Source organism: Schistocerca nitens, chromosome 8, assembly GCF_023898315.1.
Source record: "Schistocerca nitens isolate TAMUIC-IGC-003100 chromosome 8, iqSchNite1.1, whole genome shotgun sequence".
Taxonomy (NCBI): Eukaryota; Metazoa; Arthropoda; class Insecta; order Orthoptera; family Acrididae; genus Schistocerca; species Schistocerca nitens.
In genome coordinates, this window is record NC_064621.1 from 206,356,038 (window position 1) to 206,369,386 (window position 13,349).

Below are 13,349 nucleotides of genomic sequence, written 5' to 3' on the forward strand. Positions count from 1 at the left end.
ACGCAACAGCAGGGCCCAAGTGTGCCGCGCTGGCGCAACACCCGACAGCTACCTGCTGTCTGCTGCCTGCCGTCACACCTGACGCTGAGCTCTCTGTTCACAGGGACCTCGAGGACAACCGCATCACCGACATCCATCCGGAGGCCTTCCTGCCGTTCACGCAGCTCGAGGACCTGTGAGTACTGTTCACTGTCAGGCACTTCCTCCTTCTCATGAGAAATGGTTTATGATCCCTTAAGCTCTCTGCTCAAGAACTGATAGTACGCTACAAACGGATGTACAGAGTATTTTTATGATTACAGTCGTTCTCGGTATTGGCCACACGTTGGCTATCTTCAGTGTCTACGACAGTCTTCTTGATAGTCTTCAAATACTTAAAAATTTTAACAGTACCGCTTCCAAGTGACGTAAAGAACAGTCGAAATATATGTTGTTCACATGACATATTCGGACTTGCAAGTTGTCGAAATTGTGGTGTCACCGCCAGACACCACACTTGCTAGGTGGTAGCTTTAAATCGGCCGCGGTCCATTAGTACATGTCGGACCCGCGTGTCGCCACTGTCAGTGATCGCAGACCGAGCGCCACCACACGGCAGGTCTCGAGAGACGGACTAGCACTCGCCCCAGTTGTACGGACGACTTAGCTAGCGATGCACACTGACGAAGCCTCGCTCATTTGCAGAGCAGATAGAATAGCCTTCAGCTAAGTCAATGGCTACGACCTAGCAAGGCGCCATAGCAATTGATAGTTATCGTATGAAGCATGTCTCATCAAGAACGATGTATACAAATGATGGATTAAAGTTAAGTATTCCAGAAGCTACGTACTTTTCTTTATAGCATTCATTACGTATCCTGTTTCAGACCTCACGCCATCCTGCGTGAGCTTATAGCGTGCATTTCGGCCTTCTCTAGCAATATAACAGAAATAGTGTCCGATGGTGAGTGTTCATCGGAGGTGAGGGTATCATCTGGAGTGCCCCAGGGGAGTGTGGTAGGTCCGCTGTTTTCTGTCTACATAAATGATCTTTTGGATAGGGTGGATAGCAATGTGCGGCTGTTTGCTGATGATGCTGTGGTGTACGGGAAGGTGTCGTCGTTGAGTGACTGTGGGAGGATACAAGATGACTTGGACAGGATTTGTGATAGGTGTAAAGAATGGTGGCTAACTCTAAATATAGATAAATGTAAATTAATGCAGATGAATAGGAAAAAGAATCCTGTAATGTTTAAATTCTCCATTAGTAGTGTAGCGCTTGACACAGTCACGTCGATTAAATATTTGGGCGTAACATTGCAGAGCGATATGAAGTGGGACAAGCATGTAATGGCAGTTGTGGGAAGGCGGATAGTCGTCTTCGGTTCATTTGTAGAATTTTGGGAAGAAGTGGTTCATCTGTAAAGGAGACCGCTTATAAAACACTAATACGACCTAGTCTTGAATACTGCTCGAGCATTTGGGATCCCTATCAGGTCAGATTGAGGGAGGACATAGAAGCAATTCAGAGGCGGGCTGCTAGATTTGTTAGTGGTAGGAAACTTCCTGGCAGATTAAAACTGTGTGCCCGACCGAGACTCGAACTCGGGACCTTTGCCTTTCGCGGGCAAGTGCTCTACCATCTGAGATACCGAAGCACGGTAGCTCAGATGGTATAGCACTTGCCCGCAAAAGGCAAAGGTCCCGAGTTCGAGTCTCGGTCGGGCACACAGTTTTAATCTGCCAGGAAGTTTCATATCAGCGCACACTCCGCTGCAGAGTGAAAATCTTATTCTTGTTACTGGTAGGTTTGATCATCACGCGAGTGTTACGGAAATGCTTCAGGAGCTCGGATGGGAGTCTCTGGGGGAAAGGAGGCTTCTCGCTTCCCACGCCCGGGTTCCCGGGTTCGATTCCCGGCGGGGTCAGGGATTTTCTCTGCCTCGTGATGGCTGGGTGTTGTGTGATGTCCTTAGGTTAGTTAGGTTTAAGTAGTTCTAAGTTCTAGGGGACTGATGACCATAGATGTTAAGTCCCATAGTGCTCAGAGCCATTTGAACCATTTGAAAGGAGGCGTTCTTTTCGTGAATCGCTACTGAGGAAATTTAGAGAACCAGCATTTGAAGCTGACTGCAGTACAATTTTACTGCCGCCACTTATATTTCGCTGAAAGACCGCAAAGATAAGAGAGATTAGGGCTCGTACAGAGGCATATAGGCAGTCATTTTTCCCTCGTTCTGTTTGTGAGTGGAACAGGGAGAGAAGATGCTAGTTGTGGTACGAGGTAGCCTCCGTCACGCACCGTATGGTGGATTGCGGAGTATGTATGTAGATGTAGATGTAGATATAGATTTAGACAGAAAGACTTACACGTGGCGGCCTAACAACCTCGACGAATTCTCCTGGCCAGTGAAGCCGTATGATCATTTCATGGTACATTGTCGAGCCGGCCCGGCTTCGCGCGGATAGCGTTGACTATATACGCGCAGACGATTTCAATGACAGCGTATTTTGTTTGGCGGCCACGTATAAAGTTCAAACGTTAAGAAAGACAACATCATCATTTAGTATAACTTACGCGATGCAAGCAGCACACACCATGACAGTTGTCTCAAGGTATGAATGTTATTATTCCATATAGAATTGGCGTTTGGAGTGACATGCCATGGCAATGATCAGGGCACATTGCGATGTAAGTAATATATTTGGAATCAAATTAAATATTGGATGCGTATCATGTGTAAATGTGTGTGTGTGTGTGTGTGTGTGTGTGTGTGTGTGTGTGTGAGTGTAACTGCTTCAATATGTATCTAAGGTTGATTGAGACAGAGTAATGAAAGAAAATATAAGAAAAATTGGCGTGATGTTCGTACATGCTTAGCTCGTGTTACTGCACTCTTCTTGTGGAGCTCAGTGCGCGCTGTGACGCTACGTTGAGACTCAGTGCCGCAGTTTTGTTGTGGACTCCTTGTGGCAGACGCAAAAAATCGTGTCTACTTCTATGTTTGAAGGTAGAAAGCTGAAACTTGAGTCATACACTGCACTGATGAAAGAACGTACTTTATATATAGGCCTACAATCTAAATTCTTTGAAGTACTTTATCGGTAAACATTTTACTTCAAGCATAAAAAAAATCATACAATTTGGATTCACACATGTTTTTGCTATGCAATTGTTCTCAAATGATTGCAGGAAAACTATTGGTTACAAGTACACTAATGGCCATTAAAACAGTTACACCAAGAAGAAATGCAGATGATAAACGGGTATTCATTGGACAAATATATTATACTAGAACTGACATGTGATTACATTTTCACGCAATTTGGGTGCATAGATCCTGAGAAATCAGTACCCAGAACAACCATCTCTGGCAGTAATAACGGCCTTGATACGCCTGGGCATTGAGTCAACCAGAGCTTGGATGACGTGTACATGTACAGCTGCCCATGCAGCTTCAACACGATACCACATTTCGTCAAGAGTAGTGACTGGCGTATTGTGACGAGCCAGTTCCTCGGCCACCATTGACCAGACGTTTTCAATCGGTGAGAGATATGGAGAATGTGCTAGCCAGGCCAGCAGTCGAACATTTTCTGTATCCAGAAAGGCCCGTACAGGACCTGCAACATGCGGTCGTGCATTATCCTGCTGAAATGTAGGGTTTCGCAGGGCTCGATGAAAGGTAGAGCCACGGGTCGTAACACATCTGAAATGTAACGTCCACTGTTCAAAGTGCCGTCAATGCGAACAAGAGGTGACAGAGACATGTAACCAATGGCACCCCATACCATCACGCCGGGTGATACGCCAGTATGACGATGACGAATACACGCTTCCAATGTGCGTTCATCGCGATGTCGCCAAACACGGATGCGACTATGATGATGCTATAAACATAACCTGGATTCATCCGAAAAACTGACGTTTTGCCATTCGTGCACCCAGGTTCGTCGTCGAGTACACCATCGCATGCGCTCCTGTCTGTGATGCAGCGTCAAGGGTGACCGCAGCCATGGTCTCCGAGCTGATAGTCCATGCTGCTGCAAACGTCTTCGAACTGTCCGTGTAGATGGTTGTTGTCTTGCAAAGAACCTCCCCATCTGTTGATTCAGGGATCGAGACGTGGTTGCACGATCCGTTACACCCATGCGGATAAGATGTCTGTCATCTCTACTGCTAGAGATACGAGGCCGTTGGGATCCAGCACGGCGTTCCGTATTACCCTCCTGAACCCACCGATTCCATATTCTGCTAACAGTCGTTGGATCTCGACCAACGCGAGCAGCAATGTCGCGATACGATAAACCGCAATCGCGCTAGGCTACAATCCGACCTTTATCGAAGTCGGAAACGTGATGGTAGGCATTTCTCCTCCTCAAACGAGGCATCACAATAACGTTTCACCAGGCAACGCCGGCCAGCTGCTGTTTGTGTATGAGAAATCGGTTGGAAACTTTCCTCATGTCAGCACGTTGTAAGTGTCGCCACCGGCGCCAACCTTGTGTGAATGCTCTGAAAAGCTAATCATTTGCATATCGCATCATCTTCTTTCTGTCGGTTAAATTTCGCGTCTGTAGCATAACATCTTTGTGGTGTAGCAATTTTAATGTCCAGTAGTGTATTTCATTATACAAGTATTGTTAGTCTCATCACATATCCTGATGATTGGCCATATTTTGCGCGAACTTCAAAGTTGAGTGACTCACTGTCCGTTGTTCGAAGAATCTACAGTGAATTAAGAGTGCGAATTGCGACTGATAATGCGAAGAAGCAGAAATTTGCACTCTGACAGTGTCATCTATTTCGAAATGCTTCCCTCAACCATCTATACAAGTATTTCGAAATATCGTGTATTCGTTCGTCAGAAACTTCTGCATTCTAGAAATCGTGCCCATGACATTCCGTTCTTTAAAAGGCCTAAATCTCTTTCTCGCCAGCAGAGATTCGTTTTCTAGATGTCTGCATAATTGCCGGCCGGAGTGGCCGAGCGGTTCTAGGCGTTACAGTCTGGAACCGCGCGACCGCTACTGTCGCAGGTTCGAATCCTGCCTCGGGCATGGGTGTGTGTGATATCCTTAGGTTAGTTAGGTTTAAGTAGTTCTACGTTCTAGGGGACTGATGACCTCAGAAGTTAAGTCCCATAGTGCTCAGAGCCATTTGAACCATTTTGTCTGTATAATATGAAAATGTCCAAACAAATAATATCTTTTGGCTCACCACGCGTCTCTGTCACAAGGAAACCTGAAAGCTGACTCATCTACTGCGCTGCTGCAAAACTTCCTTTGTTTAAAAGAAATAAAGGTGCATCCCATGCTTCGTTTTACTTTACGCATAAATAATTGAAAAACACAGGTTTCAGACTGGCGTATTTCTTTGCTGTGCCGTTGTTCTGAAACGACTGCAAGCAATTGCATGTCACTTAGGTGATTTTTATGTCCCTAAACAATTATCCAACTGGATAAAAGGGGGCCTACAGTGCAACGTGGAATACGACCGACGTTTCATTGCTGGCGACTCCACTCTTCATTGAGAGGTGAATGCAAGGTTAAAAGGCAGAGTGAAGAAATGTTACCTAAGAAGAACTCGATCCTACAAACTTTCGGTGTTAAGCCAAACGTTCTACTAATAATTCAACTCACCAGACAAGAGTTTGGTCACTCTTTCCGCTATCTAAAAGCGCTGCAGCTCTGCCGAGTCAACGCAGCTGTTCATTAGGTGGCAGTGGCATCGGTTACACAACTTAATTGTAGTCCATCATAGGGTAGACAGTTTTTACGAAATATTTATAAATTACATGTAAAACACCACTCCTGAATCAGCGTACCTATTAGTGAAAACCGGATCAGAACCCCTACAGCTATTTCTGAGATTAGCCTGCACACAGAGACGGAGGTAAGGAAGCAACTTGATTTTGTATTTATAGTGGAGAGGAGAGGTATATGTAAGATACGTGCAGTCGGAGAACAAACCGATCATCACGACGGATGTTGCCATACGAAAGCGCATTGAAAAGCAAGGAATAACATAGGGTGCTAAGGAATTCTAGAGGTAATAGAGGAGTCCTGGTATTAAGAAGTAATAAATGTCCGAAAATGAGTTGTTTGTATGTAAAATAAGTTTCAAGATCGGATCGCTTTCAAATCTCCTAAACTCTCGTTTCCCTGTATACAAGAAGGGTAAAAGAATGGATCCTCAAAATTAGAGAACACTATCCATAATTTCGGTTTGTTGCAGAATACTTGAGCATAATTTCCGTTACAATATAATAAACTTACTGAGACTGAGAAGCTTATGTGTACGAGTCATGATGGTTTTAGAAAGCATTGCTCGTGCGAAACGCAGCTTGCCTTCTTCTCACATGATACACTGCGAGCTAAGAATGAAGAGCACAGGCAGATTACATATTTGTAGATATCCGGAAAGCATTTGACACGATGGCTCATTGCAGGCTATTAACAAAGGTACGAGAGTATGGAATAAGTTCACAAATATGTGTATGGTTCAAATGGCTCGGAGCACTATGGGACTTAACTTCTGAGGTCATCAGTCCCCTACAACTTAGAACTACTTAAACGTAACTAACCTAAGGACATCACACACAACCATGCTCGAGGCAGCATTCGAACCTGCGACCGTAGCGGTCGCGCGGTTTCAGACTGTAGTGCCTAGAACCGCTCGGCCACCCCGGCCGGCAAACATGTGTCTGACTCGAAGACTTCTTAAGTAATAGAACCCAGTATATTGTTCTCTAGGCGAGCGATCATCGGGCATCGTCAGGAGTGCCCCAGGAAAGTGTGATAGGACTGTTGCTGTTCCCTACATACGAGGAATGGAACTTTAATGGTGGCAGCTATTTATTTACAGCTCGTACAAAATAGATACATGTTTCAGTTTTACTGACCTTCAAAGTAGTCACCAGCATTGTTTATAACTCGTTGCCAGCGGTGTGGAAGTCGTAGGATACTCTTAGCAGTGCCAGTTGTGTTGACAGTTATGGCGGCGCGGTGCATTTCTTTGTAGCAGTTCTGAAGCGAGTCCTGTGAAGTATTTCCTTCAGTTTAGAAATCGAGTTGAACTCGCGAGGGCTCATGTCAGGAGAGTGCAGTAGGTGGTATAGCAGTTAGCAGCCCCATCAGTCAAACAACTCAGTTCAAAATGGTTCAGATGGCTCTGAGCACTATGGGACTTAACATCTGAGCTCCTCAGTCCCCTAGAACTTAGAACTACTTAAACCTAACTAACCTAAGGACATCACACACATCCAAGTCCGAGGCAGGATTCAAACCTGCGACCGTAGCGGTCGCGCGGCTCCAGACTGAAGCACCTAGAACCGCTCGGCCGCACCACCCGGCTAACAATTCAGTAATAGCTTGCAGTGTACGTGCTTGAGCATTGTCCTGCAAAATTATGGTCAGGTCCTGGAGAAGGTGACATCACTTCTGTCTCTATGTTGTTCATTTTTGGAACACAACCTACGACCAGCTTAAATGAGTTACAGTCTTTTGAAACTATAGAAGCCGTTCCTGAAAATTTAAATTTTTTGTTGTATTTTTCCCTAAATCTCAGAAACCACTTGAGTAGAGAATTCTAATTTTCAGGGAGTAATAACATACATATCCTGAGTCTACTGAACTAAAAGAACAACATAATGTTATGTATAATTTAAATTATTTAGGATGACGGCAAAAACGTACACAAAATTTAAACCGTGTAGTTAAAAAATTGTTTCCGAAAGTAATGGCTGAAATGGCATTATTGTACTTCAGTAGACTCAGAACATACAGTTTAATTCACTGTAAGAGTTTCATGTCAATGACTACAGTGGTTCTAGAAATACAGGTAAGCCAAGTAACTAAATTTCAAAAATGTTCAAATGTGTGTGAAATCTTATGGGACTTAACTGCTAAGGTCATCAGTCCCCAAGCTTACACACTACTTAACCTAAATTATCCTAAGGACAAACACACACACCCATGTCCGAGGGAGGACTCGAACCTCCGCCGAGACCAGCCGCACAGTCCATGACTGCAGCGCTTGAGACCGCTCGGCTAATCCCGTGCGGCCATTAAATTTCACATTGTTGGGAAAGGGCGTACGAACTCCCCTTAAACAACAATCTTACTTCCTGGCCTTCTTGTTTTTCTCGACGTGGACCGGCTATAACGATTAGGTGTGAACCGGATGTATTTTGATTTTTACTTTACCTCATTTACAAATACGTAGGGGCTACACATGTCGTCTCACGCAAGGCAGTGACTTAACAGGAGTGGCCCATTGTCGGCATAGAGTATTTTTTCTGGTTTCCCGCAGACTCATTTCTGACGCGGTGCGGATAACAGGTGCACCACAGGGGGCGAGCGAAATTGCGCGATAACTGGAAACGTACTCCAGACTGAATTACCGGGACAGTAAGATTCTTGTGGGTAAAACGTCTAAATTGCACTCATATTGACCGTGGAATTCTGGTGATATGTGGATCAAGTGCAGTGTCGCGTCCAGACTTTGGTGATGCTGACCGTCCGGATTTTTCACCATGCGGTTTCCATCTTTTCGGCAAGCTAAAGAAATTTTTAGGAGAAAGAGGACGTTCTCACAGCGGTTATTAAATAGGAGAGGAGCGAATTTCTTTCGTCGAGGAACAGAGCGATGGGTAGAATGTTGCTACCGTTGACAGTGACTTGGGGACTGTTGAAAAATAGTGTAATATATCTGTGTCACTTTGAAGAGTAATGTAACATTCATTAAAAGTTGTATTGTCTTGTATGTTAACTGGGAGCATATAAATGACAGATAGGTTCGATTCCCGCTGCAGCCGCAGTGGTCCACAACCTCACGACAACTTCCGCAATCCACTTCACCCCTTCACCGCCCCACACCGTACTACTCTTTCAGGGTTATTGTGTGGTTCGGCAACCTCGGTGGACCCCCCAAGGGAACGTCTCACACCAGTCGAGTGTAACCGTTATGTTTGCGTGGTAGGGTAATGATGGTGTACGCCCAAGTGGAGAACCAGTTTGCGCAGCAATCGCCGACATAGTGTAGCTGAGGCGGAATAAGGGGAACCAGCCCGCATTCGCCGAGGTAGGTGGAAAACCGCCTGAAAACCATCCACAGACTGGCTGGCTCATCGGATCTTCAGTAAAAGTTACTTGGCTTACAAAAATAAGGTGTAATATACTTTTTAAAATCCCATCGTAGAAAGAAAGATTTTAACACAAAGATTTTCTGCGTTGCATATTATGAAGACTGACAAAGTATGACTATGAAGACTATAATCATGTTCTTTGATTGTATCTAAAAGTGAAAGGATTTGTATTATGTGTCGATCACTTTGCTGGATAGACAGAATGTCGTTATTTTAAATGATATGTGGTATGTAATAGAAAAATTTCATATCACAAGAGCTGCACCGTAATTGGGCCGCGCGGGGGTAGCCAGCCGCGCGGTCTAAAGCGTCCTGTTACGGTCCGTACGGCTCCCCCCCTCCCCCCCCCCCTCACCGTCGGGTCGGAGGTTCTAGTCCTCCCTCGTGTCATGGGTGTGTGTGTTGTCCTTAGCATAAGTTAGTTTAAATTAGATTAAGTAGTGAGTAGGCTTAGGGACTGATGACCTCTGCAGTTTGGTCCCATAAGACCTTACCACAAATTTTTCATGAAATTGGGATGAAATAGTTTCCAGAGTCCATATTAGCTGTAATACGTCTGACCAATAACTCCGCTAATTTTCAGTGTTTTATGCAAAGAGCTGTGCATATTCATCATACTGTTATGTGTCTGAGCCTCGTGAAAACTAGCTTCCTAGTTTCCATGTAAGACATTCGTTCCATATCGATAAGGCTACGTCATGTTCGTCATCAGAAGCTCAGTATGGTTTCATCATATGATGTAAGCTTTCACGGCTTGTACTGACATCACTTAAAACTTCTAGGCTATTAGGCCGTGGTCGGTGTATAAAAATTTCTCCTAACTTTTCTTCTCCAACTGCGGGGGACGTCTTCAGAGTCACAATGGCGAACTGCAACCAGAACACGAGGGAGTGCCGAATATATGGGCAGTGTAGAAGGCACCACAGAGGAAGATGTTAAATCAGATAAAATTTATATGTCAACATCGCAACGTAAGTATGACGATCGACTACTTTCAATCGAGAATGTTGGCATTAGCAGCGATTATCTCGTAGCCAATGTCACGTAATAGTGTGTAGTGCCTTCTACACTGCCTATATGGTATATTCGGCGTTCCCTCTATTTCTGGTTGCGTTCGCCATTTTACCTCTGAAGATGTCTCCCGCAGTTGGAAACGTTAGGATCAAGTTTTGTACATCGACCACGGTCTATAGGTTAAACTGGCTCTAAGTACTATGGGACTTGACATCTGAGGTCATCAGTCCCCTATACTTAGAACTACTTAAGCCTAACTAACGTAAGGACAACACACACATCCACGCCGTAGGGAGGATTCGAACCTGCGACCGTAGCAGCAGCGCGATTCCGGACTGTAGCGCCTGTAACCGCTCGGCCACAGCGGCCGGCCGGCCTAATAGCCCGGAAGTTTTAAGTGATGTAGGTATAGCCTCGCTTCTTCACTCTTTCGTATATCTGCTTCATGTAATGTCGTGAGTTTTGTTATGCGCACTAGGATTCATGTCGCGAATAACTGAGGCTTTCCTGCCATGGCTAGCAACTCTCCTTGATATACAGGACTATTCAAAAACAAGGCCAAAATTTCAAACATTCTTTGCTTCCGAACTACAAAAGAAAGAAACGCAATTCCAACGTTCCTGGAAAGAGAAAAGTTCAAATTTTTATGCATTCAATTTGAGCATCAAGTGTTACACAACAAATATCAAAACGGTGGCTCATTTGCTGCCACACACGAAGACGCCGGTCTCTCGTTATCGAATTCACAGCTTCAGAAATGCGAAGTCGCAGAGAAACTCCCTAAGCACATCCGACGTTACCTGAATGAGACCATTTCAAGACGTTGGATTGGAAGAGGAGTAGGAGATGAACTCCATAGCCGGTGGCCTCCCAGTTCTCCAGACCTCAAGCATTGTGACTTTTATCTGTGGGGTTACGTAAAAGACCGCGTTTTTATCCCTCCTATGCGTCACACCCTTGAAAGTCTGAGACATTGCAATGTTGAACATGTGAATTCGATGACGAGACACCAGCTGCTTCGTGTGTGGCAGGAAATGAGTCACAGGTTTGATATTTGTCGTGGAAGCCTTGGTGCTCGTATTGAATGGATAAAAATTTGAACTTTCCTCTTTTCAGGAACATTAGAGCTGTGTTTCTATTTTTTGTAGTTTGGAAGAAATAAATGCTGAAATCTGATCCTTGTTTTTGAATAGCTCTTTATAAAGGATACGGCAGCTATGAGAGCCTACGCAAAATATATCCACCAGGAGTAAATTAACAGAGGCTTTGCTAGTATATAGCATTCAGTGTAGCGAATACTCTTACCAGTATTTCTGAAAATTTGCAAAAGACAAATTACGACAACGACTTTCTACTGCAACGAGAAGTTCACCGTCGCCAGTGTCAATCTATTTTGTTTCAGCTATGCATTTCAGAGATTTAAGCGTCCATTATCTGGTGCATTTATGTGAATTAATACGACTTGTGTAAGGGGCAGTCAAATGAAAACGAGATCGGAAAATGTAAGTAAGTTTATTATTTCAAAATTAATCACCGTAACTATTAGTACAATTATCGCACTGTGAGACAAGGCGGTCAATGCCTTAATGGAAAAATCTTTGGAGCTGCTTGCTGAACCATGTTTGTACCCAGTCTTCTTCATCCGAAGCATCCAGAAGCATTCTGCAGAGTACTCGAAGCAACGGGCAAATTCGTTTTATGGAACACGACACCACAATTAACGCACAGCAGTACGATGACACATTACAAAAACTGAAACGCAACATCACGTCCAAACGCCAAGGAATGTTGACAGACGCCGCTATTCTGTTGCGCACATGTTGTCAGAGTTGTTTCGACTACGTTGCAGACATTTTGCTGGAAGCTCTTACGCATCTGACATACAGTCCGATCTCTTCCAGTGCGATTTCCATACTTTTGAGGCCCCAAAGAAAAAGATTCGTGCCCATCGATTTGGTTCGAACGAAGAAGTGTACGCGTGGGTACAATCATGGTTCCGTAGGCAATCGCAAAAAATTTTCTGTGGAGGTTTTGATCGTCTTGTCTCAGAGTGGGATAGATGTATTGACATTTAAGACGATTACTTTTGAAATGATGAACACTTCACTTATATTTTTCAATCTGTCTCGTGTTCATTTGACTGCCACTTATATGTGTTGTGTAGACGACTTTGCGGTAACATGCGATAATTTCGTCTGTGGTCATAGACTAATTTTTTGCTCTATTACATCATATACAGCATCACATGCACTCTGTACACACTGATACCGATAAATCGCAAACACTTCAGTGTCGTGATGTTGTTGTTGTTTTTGTTGGTGATGGTTGTGATAGTTATGGCAATGACGATGATGATGATGACGATGACGACGGCGACGAAGGGGTATTTGTGCTTCGTTCTTAACTACATCACAAGTTCCACACCCTGTCTTTATAAAGCCGGCACTTCTGGCCGAGCGGTTCAAGGCGCTTCAGTCCCGAACCGCGCTGCTGCTACGGTCGTAGGTTCGAATCCTGCCCCTGGCATGGATGTGCGTGGGGTACTTAGTTTAGTTAGGTTTAAGTAGTTCTAAATCTAGATGACTGATGACCTCAGGTGTTAAGTCCCATAGTGCCTAGAGCCATTTGAACCATTTTCTCTTTATAACAGAAACAAGCACCTACACACACAGACACAAACACACACACACACACACACACACACACACACACACACAAAACCTGTGTTCCGTGTTTATTGATTCAGTAGAGCAGGCACGTCCAGTATTGTGAAGACCAGTGTACCTATGAGGCACTTTAGAATAATATAACGCAAAGTCAGCAAGGCTCTTGGATAAGACGACTGACCCGAACCACGTGAATCATAAAAGTTCTAGAATTCAGACAAGGTCCAGCGTACAGTTTTAATTTACCAATAGGGTGGTGGGGACTTCGTTTAGCACACACTCCACTGCAGAGTGAAGATTTCGTACAATGATGCAGATGGCCGCGAATGGAGATCTGCAACGATGTAGAAATGTTTATGGGGAGCAAACCCAATGCAAATGGCTAGTGTAGCTGTACACACACGCCTGTATTATTGACAGCTGTTGGCGCTTCCGTGACAGGACGTCCACCTCGGCCAACCGGCCGCATCCGCAGCGACGTGCCGTGATTCATCATAGGGTCACGTACGGTGTTCCGTGCAAGCAGTGCGACCGTGCCGCC

At 44.7% G+C, this 13,349-nt stretch overlaps 1 protein-coding gene across 1 annotated transcript in view; it reads left to right on the plus strand.

The window, feature by feature from the left end:
- LOC126199488 (lutropin-choriogonadotropic hormone receptor-like) overlaps positions 1-13,349 on the plus strand; it is a 648,355-nt gene that overhangs the window by 560,853 nt on the left and 74,153 nt on the right. Inside the window, exon 12 of the mRNA XM_049936410.1 lies at positions 104-175. Coding sequence (XP_049792367.1) covers positions 104-175 — 72 coding nt within the window. The remainder of the gene's footprint in view (positions 1-103; positions 176-13,349) is intronic.